The sequence below is a fragment of the Penicillium lagena genome, assembly GCF_028827675.1.
Source record: "Penicillium lagena strain IBT 129212 chromosome Unknown utg000005l_segment0_segment0, whole genome shotgun sequence".
NCBI classification, from domain to species: Eukaryota; Fungi; Ascomycota; class Eurotiomycetes; order Eurotiales; family Aspergillaceae; genus Penicillium; species Penicillium lagena.
Window position 1 is genome coordinate 3,442,099 of NW_026623226.1, and position 21,918 is coordinate 3,464,016.

General features: G+C 50.9%; 9 protein-coding genes across 9 annotated transcripts; 7 read left to right on the plus strand and 2 right to left on the minus strand.

The window, feature by feature from the left end:
* Nucleotides 1-85: 85 nt before the first annotated feature.
* On the minus strand, nt 86-8,227 carry N7510_008141 (type I polyketide synthase; the record flags this gene model as incomplete). The annotated part of the gene is made up of 6 exons (XM_056980066.1): nt 86-934; nt 991-4,899; nt 4,964-7,417; nt 7,469-7,737; nt 7,795-7,939; nt 8,003-8,227. 6 exons carry the CDS (start codon nt 8,225-8,227, stop codon nt 86-88), a joined length of 7,851 nt encoding a protein of 2,616 aa, XP_056833109.1.
* Nucleotides 8,228-9,521: 1,294 nt separating this feature from the next.
* Nucleotides 9,522-10,682, plus strand: N7510_008142 (serine hydrolase domain-containing protein; the record flags this gene model as incomplete). Its single annotated transcript, XM_056980067.1, has 1 exon — nt 9,522-10,682. The coding sequence occupies one exon, from the start codon at nt 9,522-9,524 to the stop codon at nt 10,680-10,682; it is 1,161 nt and encodes a 386-aa protein (XP_056833110.1).
* A 1,021-nt stretch (nt 10,683-11,703) lies between these two features.
* N7510_008143 (uncharacterized protein) lies at nt 11,704-12,985 on the plus strand (the record flags this gene model as incomplete). The annotated part of the gene is made up of 4 exons (XM_056980068.1): nt 11,704-11,893; nt 11,950-12,047; nt 12,421-12,623; nt 12,676-12,985. The coding sequence occupies 4 exons, from the start codon at nt 11,704-11,706 to the stop codon at nt 12,983-12,985; spliced, it is 801 nt and encodes a 266-aa protein (XP_056833111.1).
* A 2,154-nt stretch (nt 12,986-15,139) lies between these two features.
* N7510_008144 (uncharacterized protein) lies at nt 15,140-16,045 on the plus strand (the record flags this gene model as incomplete). Its single annotated transcript, XM_056980069.1, has 3 exons — nt 15,140-15,307; nt 15,362-15,568; nt 15,755-16,045. The coding sequence occupies 3 exons, from the start codon at nt 15,140-15,142 to the stop codon at nt 16,043-16,045; spliced, it is 666 nt and encodes a 221-aa protein (XP_056833112.1).
* A 249-nt stretch (nt 16,046-16,294) lies between these two features.
* On the plus strand, nt 16,295-16,711 carry N7510_008145 (uncharacterized protein; the record flags this gene model as incomplete). The annotated part of the gene is made up of 2 exons (XM_056980070.1): nt 16,295-16,474; nt 16,508-16,711. 2 exons carry the CDS (start codon nt 16,295-16,297, stop codon nt 16,709-16,711), a joined length of 384 nt encoding a protein of 127 aa, XP_056833113.1.
* A 372-nt stretch (nt 16,712-17,083) lies between these two features.
* On the minus strand, nt 17,084-17,371 carry N7510_008146 (uncharacterized protein; the record flags this gene model as incomplete). The annotated part of the gene is made up of 1 exon (XM_056980071.1): nt 17,084-17,371. The coding sequence occupies one exon, from the start codon at nt 17,369-17,371 to the stop codon at nt 17,084-17,086; it is 288 nt and encodes a 95-aa protein (XP_056833114.1).
* A 21-nt stretch (nt 17,372-17,392) lies between these two features.
* N7510_008147 (uncharacterized protein) lies at nt 17,393-17,641 on the plus strand (the record flags this gene model as incomplete). Its single annotated transcript, XM_056980072.1, has 1 exon — nt 17,393-17,641. One exon carries the CDS (start codon nt 17,393-17,395, stop codon nt 17,639-17,641), a length of 249 nt encoding a protein of 82 aa, XP_056833115.1.
* Nucleotides 17,642-18,181: 540 nt separating this feature from the next.
* Nucleotides 18,182-18,823, plus strand: N7510_008148 (uncharacterized protein; the record flags this gene model as incomplete). Its single annotated transcript, XM_056980073.1, has 2 exons — nt 18,182-18,220; nt 18,341-18,823. The coding sequence occupies 2 exons, from the start codon at nt 18,182-18,184 to the stop codon at nt 18,821-18,823; spliced, it is 522 nt and encodes a 173-aa protein (XP_056833116.1).
* A 416-nt stretch (nt 18,824-19,239) lies between these two features.
* N7510_008149 (uncharacterized protein) lies at nt 19,240-21,911 on the plus strand (the record flags this gene model as incomplete). Its single annotated transcript, XM_056980074.1, has 2 exons — nt 19,240-20,058; nt 20,121-21,911. The coding sequence occupies 2 exons, from the start codon at nt 19,240-19,242 to the stop codon at nt 21,909-21,911; spliced, it is 2,610 nt and encodes an 869-aa protein (XP_056833117.1).
* Nucleotides 21,912-21,918: the final 7 nt, after the last annotated feature.

Consider the following 21,918-nt stretch of genomic DNA (forward strand, 5'->3'; position numbering starts at 1 on the left):
ATATATTGACATACAAGTGGTTGCCCTAATTACTTCACATCTTGATCAGCGCATTGAATATCGTCAGCAAAATCTCCACCGCCTATCACTTTTGTGAGAGATACTGGCATTTTTCCGCTGCCAACTGACCTAACTCCTCAATACTGATGTTCGCAATTATATCGAAAAGGGAAAGCTCCACCTTCAGCTTAGTAGCGAACCAGAATCGTAGTTCAACTGCAACAAGTGAGTCAACCCCAAAGCTGTGCGCGGGTTTGCTTTTGTCGATGTCCTCTTCAGGGACAGAGAGGGCTTGAGAAAGTCTCTTTGCCAGCGCAGATGCTATGATCCTTCCCCCCTCCAGCACGGATGTCGCCTCCATAAGCAGGACACCGTAGTCAACCTCCTTGTTGGACTCTAGGGAGTGAAGCTCACCACCTTGATCTGTCTGATGCAAGTGACGGTACATAGGACGCTTCATATACGGGAGCAGATCTTTGCCTTGCGCTAGTCGTGAGTTGGGACTATTTAGCGCGGACAGGACCTGTGTGTTCCAGCCTGAACCAATCGTGATGTTAGCATTGCATGCCCAATCCACGACACTGTGTAGCTCTTCCTCACGAAGCACTTCGAAGCCCTCGTCAATCCATCGCTGAGATAATCCAGACATCGACTGTTGTTCAGCTACGTATCCCACGGCAGTGACGAGGCCAATATCAATTGAGATGCACTTTTGCCCTTGTGACCAGCGGTGCCGGGCAAAAGCGTCTTGGAATGTGCCGGCAGCGTTGTACTGTGCCTGACATTTAACGCCAATCATGCCACCAAGAGAGGAGAGTATGACGAAAAAGTCCATGTCGCAGGGCAACTTGTTGTGAAGATTCCAGGTGCCCGTCATTTTGGGCTTTTGAACCGCCTGCCATTCGTCTTTGGTCATGAGATCAAAGGGTCGGTCCTATATATTTTGTCAGCTAAAGAAAGGCAATTGGATTTTGAAGGATTGGAACATACCTTGAGAACCATGGCGCCTTGAATAACGCCCTTGATCGGAGGCATGTGGTCACATTCTTTTAGGGCTGCGTCCAGAGACACTGTGTTCGAGATGTCGCATTGAGGGGTAGCAACATTCACCCCCCGCGCGGTAAGGTTATTGACTAGCTCGCGTGCAGATTCAGAGACGGCCCCAGAGCGCGATAACAAGATCAAATTTTTGGCACCCCGAGTTGAGAACCAGCTGGCAACACTCCTACCAATTCCACCCAAACCACCGGCAATGACATACGTGGCCTGCGAGTCAAATTGGTATCCTGGGTCGACAGTAGGTATAATAGGAATTTCCCCCTCTTTTTCCCAACTGATCACGGCTTTACCCATGTGGCGGCCAGTCTGGAGGTATCGGAAAGCCGACTCGATATCCGCAGGGGAGAACAAGGTTACAGGCTGGGGAGCTCTAAGCGTTTTGGAAAACACAAGCTCTTTCATTTCGTCCATGAGTTTTCTTATCAGTGTAGGGTGGTTGTTGTACACATTCAGGAGGTCGACGGACGCAAAAGTTACATTCCTTAGGAAGGTATGCATAGGGAGTTTCTGAAACGTCTCCATGTCGCGCTTTCCAATCTCAATGAAACGTCCCAATGACGCGATACACTTCCAAGACTCGACAAGTGCCTCTCCCGAAAGAGAATTCAAGACAACATCCACACCCCGGCCGTTAGTGGCGCGCATTATTTGTTTGCCAAAGGCAAGGTGTCGGCTAGAAAAGAAACGATTGTCGGGAATGTTAAACAGGTTCTGGAGATGGTCTTTCTTGGCTTGCGAGCTAACGGTGACAAAGATATCGGCGCCAATATGTTGGGCTAGCTGAATAGCTGCCTGTCCAACCCCACCAGCAGCGGCGTGAATCAGGACAGACTCTCCCTTTTGGAGACGCCCAAGATGACTGAGGCCGTACAACGCCGTTAGCCAAACTGAGGGCAAGGCCTCGACAAAAGGTAGATCGTCGGGGATGTGAACCACTGTGTGGGTTTGGTGACGGACGAATGTCTTGAACGTCCCTGACGCTAGGCCTGTGACACGATCGTTAGGTGCAAACTCCTTTACCCCGGCGCCGACTCTTCGGACAACTCCGGCAAACTCGTTGCCAATATAATTATCAGTCACCTGCCCCAGTACGACCAAGACATCCTTGAAGTTAATTGGTGATGCTCTAACCTCGACTTCAACCTCATTGTCAGCTAGTGGCTCGCCGACATCTCCATCGCGAACAAACCGGAAGCTGTCTAGCTGACCTGGAGAGAACTGGACTTTAAGGGGCTCTGTAGGCTCCCTTTGAAGATGCCTTCTCTCAATGGGCAGGTTAGCGTTCTGAGAATGAGAGTAATCGTTGATGTCGTTTGCCTCTACAGCTCGCGAGATAAGGACCGTGCCATCCACAACGGAGTAGTCCCCTTCCCTATCATTGATATCAGAAACACCAAAATAGGCTTCAGTAACGTTGCTAATCATTTTTGCAGCGTAAGAAATGTCTTCAACGTTGTCAATGTTTAGGTTTGTCATGTGAACACCTTGATGCTCCATTATGAGCGCTCGGCTGAAGCCGGAGCTCATGGCGTTCTCTGGAATCGGGGCCTTTTCACCAGCACCATTTGTCACCCAACATATCTTTGAAGATGTATCAACCAATTGTTTGAGAAGCCTGAAGTCACTTTCGCTCATTGCTGATAGAAATGGGCGCCCGTATTCCAGCAATGACATACAGATATCAGCGTGCAGATCCTGATGCTGGAGCATCTCTGGTGTGACGACCTGGATAGCGAATCCCGTGTTCGTTGAATTTGCCTGGGACGTGATTTCCTGCGCTACTTTGTTCTGGATCTCAGTCTCCGCAACAATCAACAGAGAACCGGGAGAGCAAACTGGCGTAGCTGGTTCTTGTGAGGCCGCGCGCGAAATGATCAAGCTGACTGTATGGTGTTCCACATCAGGAAAATCAGTGATAGCTGCTTCGCACCCGGTAAACCCGGCCTTCTTCAAGTAATGATCCCATTCGTCTTGAGAATACAGAGGAGACCAGGATCGGTCTGCCTCAGTCGACCTCCACCACCCTGACAGAGTGCCCCAGATACCGTTCAGCGGGATGTCCTTTTTATTTGTTGGCTCTATTATGACAAGGTAACCGCCAGGCTTGAGCAGCCTACGCGCGCGAGCCAACGACTCGGCAATACACTCTGTCGCATGTACCATCGTTGCGGCAACGACGAGGTCATATTTGCCCGATTCAAATCCTTGATCCTCTAGGTCTCGTTCGATGTCCAATGTTTGAAAGATCATGCGATCGGCATATTCTGCAAACTGCACTTTGGCTTTTTCAAAAAAGCTCGGGGAGATGTCCGTAAAAGTGTAGCTACTGAATCTGGGAGTAGCCCCTTCATGACCGCCTTGCTTTCCCAGGGTAGACAGGGTAGGCGCAGTACCACTCCCAGTTCCTGCACCAAGCTCCAGAATGTTCATGCTAGGGTTTTTGTGGGCCAAGAGATCTATGAAAGCTGCCATTCTCTTGGCACTCACCGAGAATATCACGTCGGCATAAAGGTCCTTTGCGAGGTTTTGGTTGAAAAGAAGATCTAAAGGATCCGTTTCTCCGCGGATGAAGGGCACAAGCTCTTTGATAAAAGTAAAGATAGCCCTGTTGACAACTCCAGATGCTGCGAAGTCTTCTAGGAATTGGGTGCAACGATGCTTGTCTTGTAGAATCTCTTTCCATGGCGATTGCAAGAGGGGGTTGCTCTCACTGAGCTCTGCGAACCTATTGCGAACCCAAGTTATATATTTCTGCAAATGACCATTTAGCTTCTGGAACCCGGGTGTGTCCAACTCTTTCAGCATCTGGTCCATGTAGTATAGAACCACAACCTGTTTGGCAGGCTCCCATTCAACGCGCATAGGCTCATTTTCCAAGATGTAATTCTCCTTTTGACCTCGACTCAACAAGTCGACGTCAGCCTTCCAGTCTAGGCGGTAGAAGATGTTACGTCTCTCGGATGGCATGTAACCCATGTGTGACACGGTAGTTGCCCTGTATCCATCAATCTTCAGAGCTGGCTCCCCGGTGTCAGAGCGCAAGGCAAGTATAGAGGATTCAGTCTCCCGAACTGCTTCGCGGGTTCTGTGGGCAACAACTTGAAGCTGAGTATCTGGTGTTCGGGAAAGAAGATCATGCGAGATCCAGAAGTCTCGGAACTGGGTTGGAGCCTGGAGAGGACCATCAATGGTGCCACCTTTGGTTGTGGCTACTGCAGTGACCTGAAATATTCCATCAAGAGCGGAAGGGTGAATGAGATGAGGTTGAACATTGGCGTTAATCTCGGGGACCTTGGACTTCCACTCGTCTGGCCAGATTGTACCAATAGCCTGGGCTCCATTGGAGTCGTAGGCTACATCATGCAGGGTGTTGAAGCTCGGACCAAAGCCATATCCGGTCCTATGGGCTGACTCATAGAACGTTGATGGGTTGCCCCTTGCAGTACATCGCTTTTGGGCCTCTTGATACCGAGACAGGCATTCATCTCTAAATACACTAGCCTCGTCACAAGCATAGATCTCATCAGGAGTTTCTTCTTCATATTCCGTTGTGACAGAGCCGGCAGAGACCTCTTTCCACTCGTTTTCGGTGTACAAACAAATACGGAACTCCCTGCACTCAATTGTCTTGGAGCCCGTCGTGCGGCTATTGTCCTGATTGCGGAGGTAAATTTGGCTCTCGACACCCTCGGGGGTATCGGGCACTGGAATAGCCGCAAAAGCAGAGACATTCTGTAGGCGGTAGCCTGTTACGGGTTGACCAGGCTTGTTCAGATATCTTGCAGCTTCGAACGCCATGATGGCCAGCCCAGCCCCAGGATATAAAATCGTTCCGTTCACCTGATTGTGAGCAAGTAATTATCAGCCCCAAGTGTCAAAAAATAAAAAGAAAAGATCAACTCACTCGATGGTCTGTTAACCACGGGAGGTCGGAAAGGCGGATTGTGAACCTGAACCTTGGCTCGAAGGGATTCCAATCGGTAACAGGAATACCGCGAAGCTCGTGTCGAATGTTTTCACGGGTTCTATAGTTCTTCCAGAGACGGCTTTCCAGCCAGTACGTATGGGAATCGTTGAAAGGATATTCCGGCAAGTCTGTGATCATCCATGGGTCTGTGTCATCATGGCGATTGACAATGTCAATCTGAACTGGGAATCCTTCCATCCAAAGCTCACCGGAAAGCTGCTTCAGAGAGAGCACCCCTGACATATCTCGCCGCACAGTGGAGCCGTATCTTGGGTTCTCCAGGCTATCCATTACGGCACGCTGCATGGCTGGGTGAGGACCAATCTCAACAAAATAATTAGCATTACGCATGGCTGATGGACCGCCATTATCGAATGAAACAAACTCTTTGATTGCCTCAGAGAATCGAACAGGCGATACAAGATTATCAACCCAGTATTGCGGCTGAGAGAGTTTTCGCACGTCAATAGGCTTCCCAGTGACCGACGATACAAATGATGGAGCGTAGGCGTTCTTCTCGGATTTGGGTGGTGGAGCAATTGATTGTAGCAGACTCAAGTACTCGTCTGCGATAACTTGCATATGCGACGAGTGGTAGGCTACCGGAATCCTGAGCTTGCGAGCAAAAGCGGAATCGGCGTCGAGGCGAGACTTGAGTTCGTCTATAGCCTTCTCTAGTCCCGACACCGTAGTATTTGTGCTGCTATTGAAACAAGCCACAGACAGCGACCCAGCACCGTACAGTTTGGCAATATCTTCAAAGTATGGCTGAAGCTCTGATTCTGACAGGCCAACCGCCATCATAGCACCCTTTTCCGGCGAATTCGCAGTAGCTGTGGCGAGTCGTGAAGCAACAGCGCCTCGAAAGTAAGCAATGGCCCAGGCAGACTCGCGGGATATAGAGCCAGCACTGAAAGCCCCCGCAACCTCTCCAGAGGAGTGGCCTACAATGCCCGAGGGAGTAATGCCCCAGGTTGCCAACAACTCGACCAAAGCAATCTGAAGAGCGGTGCATAGAGGCTGTGATAGGTCCGGGCTATCAATTTGGGAGGCTTCCTTCGGCTTTTGTAGCTCCTCAATGAGAGACCAAGAACTTCCTAGTTGTCTCATGTAGACATCCGCTGCTTGGAGACTCTCATTGAAATTTTCAAAGATGGAAAGCTCAATACCCATTCTGGCCCACTGCGCGCCTTGGCCAGTGAAGACGAACAGCAGCTTTGGGGGGGTAGATGAGCGAACAGGCTTCGGAACACTTTGCAATTTCGTCGTCAAATCCTGCACAGTCTCTGCAAGCACATATGACTTGTACGGAAGAAGACTGCGCTTATTCGACAGAGTGTATGCAAGATTGCGGAGGAATTCCATGGACGTGTCCTCATGGCTTATCAATGAGAGGTATTCCTTATAAACCGTAGCAAGTCTGTCAACTCCTCCAGAGTCGGCAGCAGAATAGACGAAGAGGAAGGGATCATTCCTCTGTGCCACTTTGGAATCTCCAAGACTCGTAGTATTTCCGTTAGAATTCGCCTTGATATCATCGTGAACATCTGCCGTATGTCCATTGGTGATGTGATAATTTGAACCGTTGGTAGAATTTCTTCGAGTCTTCTCACCGGAAAGAGCCATTCGTCTTGGTGGTAATGTGGCGGTTACATGACGCGCCTCGATGCCGCGCTCCTTCAGGTAGTTATAGGCATCGTCTAGGATAGCGTGGGCATTTGAACCACCATACCCAAATGCATTAACCGAGGCACGTCTAAGGCCATCTGTAGGCCAGGGTATGGCCTCCTTGGGGAATTCGAGATTCCATTCCTTTGATGAAATCTGAGGGTTGAGGTTCTCGAACCCTGCAATGGGAGGGATGATACCTCTTTCCAGACACAGAATCATCTTTATTACACTGGCAAGACCCGCAGTGGCCTCCAAGTGTCCAATATTAGCCTTGACAGACCCTATGTATAACGGATCATCCGGCCTCCATTCCTTCTGGAAGACATTTCTGATCGCATTGGCCTCGATCAGATCACCCATCAAAGTTCCTGGACCATGCGCCTCGAACAAACGCGTTTCCTTGAAGTCGAGGCCCGCATCCTGGTAGGCCGTCCGAATTAGTCTCTCCTGGGCTGCAAGGCTAGGCTGAGACATATTGGGAGTGTGGCCATCCTGGTTTATCGCAGTTCCACGAATAACAGCTCGGATTACGTCGCCGTCTGCCACAGCATCTCCAAGCCGTTTTAGAACCAAAACGCCAAAGCCATCGCCCTTTGCATAGCCATTGCCCTTCGCATCAAAGCTGTGGCAACGGCTATCTGGAGAGATGAACTTCAGAGACGACAGCGAAATTACGTCTGATAATGGCTCTAGGTATAAATTTGTTCCGCAAACGAGACTCTATTTGACATATTCAGCCTTTGATCAGAATAGAAGGGGCAGATAACGAACCATCTTGGATTCTTTCGAGTGAAGGCTTTGGCAAGCAAGATGAAGACTGACGAGGCTACCGGAACATGCCGTCTCAATGGTCATGCTCGGACCAAGTAAGTCATAAAACCAGCTCAAACGGTTTGCCAAGATGGCACCAGAGTTACCGTTGGCCTTGTATGGCGCATGGACCTCTTCGTCGAATTCAAACATTCTGACGTAGTTAATACCAAGAGCTGCCACGTACACAGAGGTGTTGGAGCCTGCGACCTTCTCCATGGGGAGCCCAGCTAGAATCACAAGCAGAACTTAGCACTCTACTCGCTGCAATCAGTAAGATTGCTTACCGTTTTCAAATGCTCTATATGAAGTCTCCAGTAAGCATCGCTGTTGCGGATCCATGCTCTCCACTTCGGAAGGGTTCATTGAGAAGAAAGGTGCGTCGAATGCGGCGACATTCTGGGTTAGGAAGTGCCCTCCGCGGCAATTCATCTGGTATTCTCAAAGCTCAGCTAATTTTCATAAAGCGCATTTTATCAGCCTATTTATACGAACAGTGTCGTTGCGTGAACCATCTGGGTGATAAAATCCATTAATATTGAAACGCTCAGCTGGCACTTCAGTCATAACTGATCGGCCATCTTTGAGGATTTCCCAAAACTTCTGAGGTGAGGTAGCATCCCCAGGGAATCGCAGAGAATAGCCAATCACAGCCACGTCGTTCATTTTAACGGGGGCTTCTCCGCCGTCAAAAACATTATTTTGTGCTGGTGGTTGCATGTTTCGAGGCTGGGTATTGATCGCAGGTAGAGTGGGGTTGGAGTTTCAAACGCTCAGGAAAGGAGGCAGTGAATGAGTTGAAAAAAAGGGGAAGGAAGCCTTTGAAAATAGCAGAAAGCAGGTCGGGCAGCCCGCTTTTGCTATTACATGAAGTTGGCCCCGATTGCACCCGGGCAAAGACTTTAGCGAGGGCGTCAACCAATATTCCCCAGTAGGTATGAGTTTCTTACTACCAGCGCCCTGGGGAGTGCATCGCCATCCTATCATGAGCAGTGGATACCAGTGATCTACATACAAAGTACTGTATAGTGTAACCTCAGAAAGGACCCACTGCCCATCTATATGAGTTTGTTCCAATCGGGAAATCATCGGCTCACTGAGGATTACTCCGTACAGTATCAATCAACATTGGTGCCTGGAAATGACGCTTCTATTACCTTAACCCAAGTTTCAGCAGAAAACAGCTAAGCGGCACATATTTCAGCCTCCAACATTAGCATCCAATCCTGGGTTATCAAATTGACCCCCACTGTTGGCCGACACTGCCTGACGAATGGAGGTGTGAACGACTTACACGGCAACAGCTTGAAGTCGTCAAAGATCAACAGGGCGGTTCCGCAAATCTTCGCCACAGTCCTTCCGAGCCGCACGCACGGGCCTACGGACAAGTCTTTTCACGATTTCACGATTACAGAGTACGCGGTATAGGCGCCGATCATAAGGACACGCACCAGTGTGCTGGCTCCACAGTAACCCCGCACGGCCGTGCTGAATACGCTAGCAGGAATCTCATCCTACATCTGGAGTACATCATTTTGTCTCAACAAATCAAGCGTGCTCAACGATGCAGGATGCCACACAGTGCGGCTGGCCCCTGCGACGGCCACAAGGATCATTTACCTAGCTTTTGTTTACTTAAAGCAGGCTTGATAGGGCCCGTCCAATGAAATTCTCTTTTCTTTGTTGGTTGGAAAACGGTAGCGGGTTTCAGGATCAGCAAAGTAGTATCGCTTAATCGCTGCTGTACCCTGTCAACATTTTGAGTAAATGCGCCATTTTCTTTCATTGGATAAAATAATGAAATTTGACCATGTCTCAATTCGTTTCTCCAGCAGAGGGCAGATCTCTGCCGAGGCTAGGTCAATACCATCTACTAGTATGCAAAGTATGACATAAAACTCAAAGTCCGTTCACCATTCAATTTGAGTTCATTTTCCGAATTCCTTCCTTTACTCCATTCTTTTTTTTTGGTCTCTTCGTCAAAATCCCACAGCTGAAGAAACCAATCATAGGCATGGCGGAAATTCATGGCTCTTGTGATCCCGCCTTTGAATCTGTGCGTGGTCTTTTGCAAGAGCAATTTGCTCAGGGCGATGAAGTTGGCGCTTCCCTTTGTGTCAATATAGACGGCAAGAATGTTGTCGATCTCTGGGGTGGCCATGCGAATGCAGACAAATCCAAGCCATGGGAGAAAGACACCATCACTGGAGTCTTCTCCTCTACGAAGGTCGTCTCCGGTCTCGCTGCCCACATCCTCGTTGATCGCAGCCTACTGGATGTGAATGAGAAAGTCGCAACCTATTGGCCTGAATTTGGCAGCAACGGCAAAGAGAATGTCAAAGTTTCGCATATCCTTAGCCATTCCTCTGGAGTGCCGGCATGGGAAGGAGTGATAACGCCCGAGGAGATGCAGGATGTGGAAACGTCAACAAAGAGACTCGCGGCGCAAGCGCCTTGGTACACTCCTGGCTCGCAGAATGTATATCAAACATCAACTCATGGGCATCTGATCGGCGAGCTTGTACGACGCATCACAGGAAAGTCGCTCACCCAATTCATCACCGACGAAATTGCCAATCCTCTTGGCGCTGACTTCCACCTTGGAATTCCGGAGGAGAACTGGTCACGAACCGCCGATATAATACCGTTCCCGCCAGAGGCTGCTGCTGCCTTTCAGTTTGATCCTGATAGCTTCATTGGTAGAGCTGCGGCAGGGTCCGCTTTGCTGCCTCATCTTCCCAATGATCCCAATTTCAGGAAATCGGAGAATGGGGCCTTTGGTGGATTCTCCAATGCGCGAGCGTTAGCGCGAATTGGGTCCATTGTATCATTAGATGGCATCGTCGATGGAAAGCAGTACCTCAGCCCTCATACTCTGGATGAAATGATGAAAGAGCAAATCCAAGGAGATGATCCAGTGCTCTTCGTTTATATGCGCTTTGCACTTGGACTCGGGCTACCACCTGGTAAAGTCTTCCCTTCTGTTCCGGAAGGTGATGGTATTTGTTTCTGGGGCGGTTGGGGAGGATCTATGTTAGTCATGGATCGCCGCCGTCGGATGACCATAGCCTACATCATGAACCAGATGGAATTTCGAACTATTGGGGGCGCGAGAGCTCAGGAATACATTCAGGACATTTACAAGAGCTTTGATGCTGGGAAGCTACATATATAACTTAGTTATTTTCTTCTTCATTTCATATTCATAATGTTACTAAGTTATGACGGGCTTTAAATCTCCCGAGTTGAGGTACTCAAAAGATATAGGAATGTAGTTCATAGACGAAACGTAGCCTTCATACCTAGGTGGACGTCACGGTGAATGTTCTTGTCATTATCTACCAAATGTCTATCGCTATTGCTTGCACCTTTCAATCCGCACGTGGCGTCTTCAATTTTCCACTCTCAATGCATAACGGAATACAGCCTTCATGTGCTTCTCCTCTGTAGCCACGTGTATTCGATTTTCGAAAAATGGACGAAGGAAATATCTAACCCCGCTCTTGGCAAAGAGTCTGGAGACCAAGATCGCTCAGTACCTAGGCGGGCTGACCGCGAACACAACGCGTGGCCATTCCATGTGCCCACGCAGTTTCGCAGTTTCTCACCCGGAACAGTTGAAATACAGATATTTCGTATTAAAGAAACATTACATAGCACACCCGTAGTACAGCAGACTAATAATTCTTCAATTTTGTCGACAGGGAACTATTAATACTAGTCACAACAAACGCAAAAGAAATAAATGTTTTAATTCTGTCACATTCGTCCCTCTCGAACTTCATCGGACACTGCACATGAACCAACATTTGAAAAGAGAATACATGTAATTGGGGGGCCGCTGCAGGTCCGCATATCCTTTCTTATTAGAGCTAATCATTTTCAACCTTGGAAGAAGTGATGAAACCTAACTTGCATTGATCCGGGCTGAAGAGGGGGGGCAAAGTGCGCCTATCAAACATCAATGTCAAGGAAGTCACCAAGTTCTTATTTCTAAAATTGCTTCCCACCTAGGCATAATCATTCCAGAGTGTTTGCCAGACTCTCCCCCCTTCTCTTGCACAAGTACGTGCTATTCTTCTCTGATTTCGAAGCTGTGTCCCGCCATTTTTGGCCATTACTTAAGTCTTAATCTTTGACTCCAAGGTTACATCTTGCTCTGATCTTGCAATCATTCCGCATTCATCTACCTCAACATGAAGCTCCTCAGTCCAAGTGGTTCTGAGAACCTGGGTGCGGCTATTGCAATGCTGGTAATAGGGGCGTTCGCGGTTATCCTTCGGTTCGTATTTCGAATATCCGCGAAACAAAGCCTGATGATATCGGACGGATTAATTGGGCTATCTTTGGCATTCATGGCTGTTTACAGTGCCAGCATTATCAATTGTAAGTCTGATCCGTATCTCCTATGTATTCAAAATCGACAGCTAACATCTATATAGATGTCGTCAGCGGGCCGGGGCCTGGCACCTTCGACGTTACACAAATAGAGACAAATGAAGCGAACGGTGGTCTTACTTGGGGAATTGCAATGGCTAAAGTAAGGTCTACAAAGCAGTTCGATATGAAATCTGGGTTATATTCGTTATCTCCAACATCACCACCATCATCATCCATTCCGAATAGCATCAATATTTCCATTTTTCAGACATCGACATCTCTCTCTCTTATACATTTCACAATTACAGTCTCAGATATTAAAGGCAGAGCTAATAAATCTCACTCTTCACTTACAGGCACTTTACCTTTGCGACATTTTCTTCATAGCGACAGTCTCTACGGCAAAACTATCAATCTTAGCGCTCTATCATACGATTTTTGGAATTTCAACTCCATTTAGACGTTTTAATTACGCTATGGTGGGATTTGTGGTTCTATTTTGGATTGTCTTCACATTCCTATACATCTTTCAGTGTCATCCTGTCCATATGGTATGGGATGCCTTGGCCTCTCCCGAATACTGCATGTCAAGTGGCAAGCTCACCCTTGCCTTCGAGCTCACCAACCTCTTCGTCGATGTCGCCATGGTGGCGATGCCACCCTTCATGATCGGCCAACTGAATCTACGCAGTGCACAAAAGTATTCAGTGTGTTGCATCCTTCTCTTAGGTGGAATGTGAGTTACAAGCGCCCGCAACAACCAAATCTCTTGTTCTAATGAATTCTAGGGTTTGCATCGTCAGCATGGTAAGACTGCACTATATCTGGGTTCCGTCGAACCCTGAATTCATGCAGACTGCCCCAGCCATGGTCGCGTCGAGTGTCCAGCTTGGTACTGCAATTCTCTGCGCCTGCTTCCCGACATACGCGCCTTTACTCCGTTTCTGCTCGGGCGCCCGCAAAAAAACCAATAATACCCCTGGAAAGCACTATACCTATGGCTCCGGCTCACCAATGAATAAGTTAAAACAGGGGAACAGTTCAATTCGCACAGATAGTGAATACGAACTTTGCGATTCGCGGTACCAGCGTGTTTAGGATCATCGGCTCAAGCCTGATCGTCCCAGCGTGACCTGCAATGGAAACAGTATCCTGTACAATTGTCTAACATGAGAAAGAAATTATCCTAATGAATCCATATACTATTTGTAATGTAGACTGTCAAAACTTTCAATATTCTCGGAGCATTTTTGATGTCAAGTGCCGTTGAAATTGTAATGGATCGCTGTTCTAGCCACTGGATGGTGCCGATAAGCATATGAGCAGAACTAAAATCATATGGATTTGTTGGAGCTCGGCTAGACCTGCTAGTTACCTATCTACTGACATCCATCTGCTAAAAGTTCACCTCGTCCATATTATAATTGAGAGCGTGTGCCTGATTTCTTCGCCTGGGGAAGTTGCGTTATAGGCAACCTTCTAGCGTCTTGTTGGCATCACGATCTTCAAATTATCCTAGATTTGGCCCGATATACAGTAGACTTCGATGTAAATGGGCCGTGCGCAGGTAAACCCATTCGTGATAGTACGAATGAACCAATCATAGAACATCTACAAACACACACAGTCATACATGTATTTTAAACGTAGATTCTTAGCTAGCGCTAGTTATTAGGGATATCATCTGGCAAAAAAGTTCATCGGGATTTAAATACAGTATTTCATGAGGAGCAAATTTATAACGTAAATTTCGGGCTGCAGCTCTTCTATGGCCCCTATAAATTTCGGGCTGCAGATCATCTATGGCCCCTGTAAATTTCGGGCTGCAGTTCTTCTATGGCCCCTGTAAATTTCGGGCTGCAGTTCTTCTATGGCCCCTGTAAATTTCGGGCTGCAGTTCTTCTATGGCCCCTGTAAATTTCGGGCTGTAGTTCTTCTATGGCCCCTGTAAATTTCGGGCTGCAGATCATCTATGGCCCCTGTAAAATACCAGAAATTTTTGGAACACTAGTCCGTGTTGGTCACGTGGTGCGACCGTGCTTAGCTAGGGGTGTTCACAATATACGGTCTCGACGATATTAACGTGCGATAATTATCGCATTATCGTGAATTATCGCACGATAATATCTTTAAATTAACGAACAAGCCTAATTGGGCTTAGACTAGTCATCTGACTAGTCAGGAGTCAGTTATTTCACCAACTACTAGTAATTCCTATTATACACTATGAATGTTTTCTGATCCATAATGCCTCAAAGGACCGTGCCCAGGGTCCGGACTTCTCTATGCACCCATTGGTCCTAGATCCCTCCGCGCCCCACCTGTATGCCTCTTAGACGGAACCGTGACGCGACGCGTTCGTTCTTATTGTTGATCATCCAATAAATCCACCATATGGATTTGAAATAACCAAAATCGTAAGGACGCCTTTTCTTTTCTATCACTTACATCACTTCTCTATTATAGACTCTATCCCATGCCAACTAGACAGCTAGTCGACCGCCTGTCTACTAAAGCGATCATTCTTCTCCGTCCTGAAGCCTCATCTGATCAATAATAGGAGTAGGGATGGAGCGATTTTGTTACCTTCCAGAATATAAGGTGCTGATTTGCAAGCCCTGCGGGCGTGCTGTGGCACCCACCCATCTTCACACCCACCTCAAAGGTCACCGGAAGGAATGGCTGGGCTTCGACAGTCCTACCGCGGTGTCTCAGCTACACGAACAGCTAAGGGAGTTTCCTTTAGCTGATCCTTTTCAGCAACCAGTACCACTCCCGCCCCCAACGTCCTCCGCCTTGCCTAGCCTACCAGTCGAAGATGGACTAGGCTGCAAGCATTGTCCCTTTGTATCTCGCTCAGAGGAGAAGATGCGGAAACACCTACGGACCCATCAGTCTATACCAGCCCGTCGTCTAGGTCGACCACGGAAAACAGCGGACAGCCTAAAACCGGGTCGATCAATCGACCAGACTCTCTGGGAAAAGGTTCATTGCCAGCGCTTCTTTGTCTCTGGACCCCAGAGTCGATTCTTTCAGGTGGCTCCGCCTCTTGAGCCCGCAAGTAATCAGGTCGATCTTATTTGCGCCTAAGTTTATGAGCAGATCCGGCAGTATGAGGAGAAGGAGACACAGTATAACCAAATCATCACGACGGATCGTGACTATAGTGAATATAGTCCTTGGCTAGAAAAGACTCGATGGCGTGACTACCTCTACGGTTATACCTTCACGGAACTCGCTGCTCTAGCATATATGCCTGATCCTATACAGGAACCTATATTGCAGCTGTGGATGGGAAGCCTAGACGCCGTTCTAGACCAGGCGCTCCAGTCAATAGCCGACCACCGGATTAATATGTTTGACCAAGCCCGGATAAATAGCTTCGTGGATGATGCCTACCGCCGACCCAGCTATCGGCCCGTCTTCTATCATCTTACACCATATACGAACCAGCGATATCGACGAATCTAGAAGCGGCTTCTCTGCTTTGTGCATCGCACCGCCCAACCGAGTCAGTCAATCCGACTAGCCCACATCTTGACTAAGGATCAGGTGGACCTTTTGCAGCAAATAGAAGAAGTGAGTCAACAGTTGTATAGACTTACAACTTCCGCCGCCGCCGCCACTCGGATCACCCACATTCCTAGGCCACTACTAGAAGATGCTATCCGAGACGCTTCAGTGGCACTAAACCGCATCTGCCTTCTCTTCTATATCGCCCTTCTAGACCATGTCTTGCGGAGAGACACGTTTGAGAGTGTGGTCATAGGGTTCTTTGCGATCCTTAGAATCGAAGAAAAGAAGGAAGTCTTTTGAGATGCCTATCAGTATACCCCGATCCTTTCAGGATTCATCAAGGTCGCATAGCTGCTCGTGATCCAGAGAGCCGTTCTAGCCGTAGACGATGGGACAGTTGATGAACCGTCGAGTATCTTAGATGAGATGCGGCAGCGATTCCTGATCCATGGATGCGCTACCCCAGTAGGTTGGGCGCTCCGGCTACGGACCTATGGTAAGAAGATCAAAGTCCGTCAGACCCCGACCCTTCCGGGGCATGTAGACTGGTCCGATGATAATAGCACCCTACGTGGTAAGGGGTGTCGCGGAATCCATTGGATTCCGCCTAGCCCCCGTTATGCGCGTCGCGGAATCCATTAGATTCCATCTTTTCGCTCACCTAATTGGTCCACCCCGCAAGAAGACCCACTCTCCCTATGCGCGTCGCGTACCCTACTAGTCGTTTGATCCTTCCCTCGCGTCTATCTTCCCCTATTTGCCTCGACTAGACGACTTTCCAAAGGAGAACCGTCTACTATGCCTTCCTCTCTACCGTAGTGGACCATTATTGTCCCTAGCCTAGGCACCATGTAGGTGGATTGCTCGAGCCCGTTGTCCAACCCGCTAGCGATGGCGGATCCAAAGTCGATCGACGAAGTGTTCACTGCGTGTGGCCTCGTCTGGGAGCAGTCTGAGAACCTCATCCTCTGCCAACGGTGCCAATCCGCACTCTATCCGCGGGGTTCGCAGGTCACCCAGCATCTGCATAGCAAGCATCGCGTGCCATTGCCTCTCCGGAAGGGCCTCACTGTCGCCTTACGACGCCACCATATCCGTTTCTAGGAACCTTCCTATGCTACCCCTCGTCCCGACGGCTCTCCGGCCGATGCTCGTTTACGGCTATACACGGGGTATACATGCCGTCAGTGCGCCTACCGCACCATCAGCCGCGACCTTCTCGGCCGCCACCTATCCCAGGAGCATCTCCAGCAGCAGCGCGCCTCCCACCGTCGGGCGAATGACCTATACAACGATGTCTACCTATAGACTTGGTCCCCGAGCTCGTCCCGACAGTATTAGACCGTAGTCCACTAGGGACAGGCCATTCGCCCTATAGCTAAGGACCCCGCTACAAATGCCCATCTCGCATCAGTCCACCAGCGGGAGCGGGCATAGCGCTAGGCCGAGGAGGCTACCACCGATTTTACCACGACCGGCCCGCAGACTGTAGAGGCAACTAGGCCGTGGATAGAGCGGACCCGCTGGCCTTAAGTTTACGAGGGCGTACGGCGGGATCTCCTACAGAGTCTCGCGGAGCTCCCGTACTCATCTGCGGGTTCTATAGACCTGCTCCTTGCCCTACAGGATAGAGAGGGCCGGGTTGTCAGCCCCGCCCCCGATGAGGGGCGTCTCTACCAGCTAATGTTTGCGATAGACTGTGTGCTGGATCGGTGTAAAGAGATAGCCCGTCAGACGAGTCGATCCATCCTCTGCTAGCTTGTGACCACGAAGCCTGCCCCGTGCTACAATCGCCCCTTCCGCTTCCATGCCTAGGAACGAAGCCATTAGGACTACCGCCGGTACTAGAAGCGGTTCCTCGCCTTTGTTTTCTAGGCCTTCCGGATAGATGTTTCCCAGCGCCAGCGACTGACAGGTATCCGATTCCGGAAGGAACATCTGACGCTCCTCTATCAGATCTAGGAGCATCGAATCTAGGACGATCCTCTAATGACTACCGAGCTTAGGGATCTCTCTCAGCAGGGCCAGCAGACTACCCATCAAGCCTTCCAGAAGACCACCCAAACTCGGCAGTATAGGGCCCGTGATATTGAAGAGGAGGAGGAGGAGGAGAAGGAAGACAATAACAATGACACCAACATTAACAACGATTATAACGAAGCTATATATGAGACAGAGAGTGAGGATAGAGAAATACCGGATGCCCTTAGTGCCTCTGAGGATAGTGATGACGACTAGGAACCAGAGGTCAACGATTCCTCACAGTCTCGGCCCCAAGGGATGCATCACAGCTACGACTCGTCCACTAAGCACACTACAAGTATAGCAGTAGCAGAGTTCCTCGAGCTCTGTTTTCAGCTAAACACTACCCTGATCACGGACCGATTCAGCCACGGACGACCCCAGACTAGCCTACTTGTCTATTTTAGCGGAGTACTCGGCTTCTCCCGTGGCAGCGAGGGGTTTCAACCCGCCCGGAATTTCACCCTAGTCCTCTCCCGCCTAATCTATATGCAACGGCTCCTATTCCTCGAGTATACCCTCCCATGCCGCGCATATACCCATCTCAGGATCCCCGGTCGCTCGAAGGAACGTGCCGTCGACCGTCTCGACCCCGTGCGGCTTCGATATATGATTGCAGGTTCCCAGTCCGCGTTAGGCGAGTTCCTTAGTCTCCGTGACGCAGGGCGCTCGATGGGTCGCATAGAGACCCCTTCGTACCTCCTCCAATGGAGCGAGGATGGCTAGACAGTTTATCACAACCAGCAGGGCTTCTCAATGGATCAGTTCCGGGCCTTAGCGGAACACCTCCTTACAGTAGCAGAGTAGCAGTGCTAGGAGCTTATGTTCGACACGCTCCTAACAGTTGACCTAAGCCGGCTACAAGATAACCTAACAAACCGACAGCTAGGCTTCTCCTTTGTCAAGCATCCTTAGAACCAACTAACGGAGGCATACCTCGAGCTTCCTACACGGGCCTATACCGTCCGGCGAAATCGACTCGTCAAAGAGGGCAAGTGGCATTGGCCGGCCGTCTTCCGCTATCTAGACAAGACAACAGCGCTACTCGAGTCTATTCTAGCGATCCTATATACGACCGGTGGCCAGGTCCCGCGTGCCCCTGAGATTCTGAATCTAGAATGTGAGAATACCACGTCTACCGAGAGGGGAGTCTATCTCTACAGAGGCTCTGTCATCTATCTGACTCGGCACTATAAGGCCAAGCTGACGAACAACCGGGAATTCTACGTGGCACGTTTTCTCCCGTCCCGGGCAGGCCATATCGTATTCTACTACCTCGCCTATATCCGCCCCTTTGTGGCAATGCTCCAGCAAGAGCGAGCAAACACCGGATTAGCCCTAGCTCCTAGTACCTTACTCTTCCATCCGTACTCGGAGGCAGAGCCTACAAAGGCCTAGCCGTCCGCCCGTCTCCGCCGGGTCCTTGAGACTGCGACAGCCCTGCAGTCTGATTACCATTCCGCCCCCGGCCGGGGCCCCCCTTCGACACGCCCCCGGCGCCCGCCCCGGACCCCCGCCGTGCGTGCCCCGAACCCGCCGGCCGGGGAGGGGGGGGGGGGGGGGGGGAAGGTTCCAATTACCACCGAGGGGGGTCCGATAACCATAGACGGGGAGTCCGGATCTATCGCTTTGTGATCGATCACTTCCTTGACGATAGAACGCGACGCGACGCGTCTAGTAGACCCTACGAGTAGATAAAAGAGCGAGTCTATTACTAGTAACGGTCGCTGCGTCTCCCTCTCGCCCTCGCGAGGGTACAATAGGTATAGACTCCTCAATTGATTGCGCGCTCGCGCTCGACTCCTCGTTTCGACATGGACCTCTTCACCTTCTACGAACCCCTCCGCGTCTGGATCTGCCAGCCCTGCGAGATAGGCGTGAGCCCGCACTGGATCGAGAGCCATCTTCGGAAGCACCATAAGGCCCACCCGACCGCGAGCACTACGGACCTCCGCCGCGCGGCGGTAGTGACGGCGTGGGACCGTCGTCCGTGGGATCCAGCGTGCGAGCCGTTCGCGCCGCCAGACCCTACACTCCCACCAATCCCTGGCATCCCAACGCACCACGGGTATAGCTGCCCCGAGCCTAACTGCGACTCGTTCGCGACGACCTCCTTCGATCAGATGCGGAAGCACCGACAAACAGTCCACCCTAGGGCGCCTACACGGCCGGCTGGGCGGCCTCCAGCGGCCGTAAGGGCGACAATTCCACGGCCGCAGCCGGTGAGCTGCCAGCGGCTCTTTACCAATATCAAAGGGGCAAGCGCCTTCTTTATTGTGACGCCTACGGAGCCTCGACGACGGACGCGGGAAGAGCTTGACCGTACGCCGGCGGATATCATGCGCGCAGAGGTAGATCAGGCGATCAAACGGGCGAATATACTCGCGGAGGTAGAGAATCAGCTCGCACCTACTACTCGCGAGACAGGTACTGATAAGACAACGCCATGGCTCGAACGCACGCGGTGGCCTGAGGTCGTCGGCGGCCACTCCTTTATAGCCGTCGCACGCCTCGCGATCGGCCCAGACCCTGTCACAGAGCCAGTCCTTATAGTCATCGCAGAGAGCGTCCGACGTCTCCTTAACACGGCCCTTACGTCCGTCCTTGCGAACCGGATTAATGAGTTCGACCAGGTAGGTGCAATCCCCCTATCCTCTTCTACCTCGCGAGTCAGTAGTTGATAGTTAATATTTAGGCCCGCCTAAACACGTTCCGGCGACGGGCAGAGGGCTTCGCAATCCAGCCGCTACGGATCCACCTCCAGCCTACGACCGTCCATCGCTATCAGCGCATATGGGTACGCTTGATTTGCTTCGTCTACCGTATCTCGCGACCTAGTCAGCCGATCACCCTCCGGCATCGCCTAACGACTGTGCAGCTCGCGGCGCTTAGTCGCCTTGAGGAACACGCTCGCGACCCTACTGCCTCAAGCGATCAGCTTGATCGCGCGAGCCTTGACCTCTCAATCGCCCTCCTCGACCACGAACTCAAGGGGGATATCTACGAGAGTGTAGTGGTCGGGTTCCTCGCGGCGCTTAGCATTGACGTAGAGAACCTCACGTATCGCGACCCTGAGCACTATACGCCATTCCTCTCTGCAATCATCAAGATGTCGCAGCTCCTCGTCGCACAGCGTGCAGTCCAGCTCGTCGACGATGGTCAGGTCGCGTATACAGGAGATATGATTGACGAGATGCGCGAGCGCTTCCTTGTCTTTGGAACCCGTACGCCCTTCCACTGGATCACACGGCTCCGCGCGTATGGGAAGCGGGTACAGACGACGTCGACCGGCCTTGGATACCTCATCTGGTCCGACGACCGTCAGAGCCTCACCTTCCGCGAGGTCCACCTCGCGATATCAGACCTCCGGCGGTTCGTCGAGACGCAGATTGAGCTCGCGCGGTGGGACCTCGAGCAGCTCTTCCTCCTTCGCGAGGACGAGGATAGCGGTAATAAGACTCGCGAGGGGACTATCCCAACGCTCCCCCTCTCCCAGCTTGTAGACGACCCAATCAATAACTCGCGAGGCTGGAATTTCCTCTCCGATCCACGGAACCACGCGGTACTTCCAACGACGGGAGAGCGTTGGCTCGTTGACCATATTCTTGCGAGCGATACACTCCGTGAGGAATTCATCTCTGTCCGGCAGTCAGACTCGCGGGTTCGATTCCAGAAGGCCGCCGTCGAGGACTATCGCGGGTTAGTCAATCAGTTCCTCCGGCGACTCCTCCTCGCGATCCACATAACTAGTGGTCAGCCTGCGCGCGCGACAGAGCTACTTTCCGTCCGGCACCGTAACACGCCTGAAGGCCGGCACCGCAACATTTTTATTGAGAATGGCCTTATCGCGATCGTGACTGCGTACCATAAGGCGCAAGGCGTGACAAACTCTATCCGTATCATCCACCGCTACCTCCCGCGAGAGGTTAGTGAGCTCCTCGTCTACTACCTCTGGCTTGTACTCCCGTTCCTCGAGCATGCGACGATGCTCGCGGCGGAGATCCCACAGCCTTTTCAGCGCTCGCCGTTCCTCTGGCCGCGAGGGTCGAGCCACTGGCCCACAGACTCCCTTGGGGCGATTCTCCGGCAGGAGTTCGCGACACATCTTCACGTGAATATCAACGTACCGACGTACCGGCATATCGTAATAGGGATCTCGCGGATGCACCTCGCGAGCGGCGGGTTCAAGAAAGACTACGGAATCGAGGAGAGCATTGCAGATGACCAGGCCGCACATAGTGCATGGGTCGCAGGGACAGCGTATGCGCGAATGATCCAGGAGGCGCCAGGGGTGATCGAGAGTCGGCGGCTCCGGTTCCGTGCAGTCAGCCGCGAGTGGCATGAATTACTTGGGCTCACCGCACAGGGCCCTCTCCCTTCGCAGGGCGCGCGAAAGCGACTATACGACGATAGCGACGTAGTAGACGAGGATTTTAAGGAACCCGCGAAGAAACGCCAACGGTATATCATGATCGACGATGACTAGACTTGCG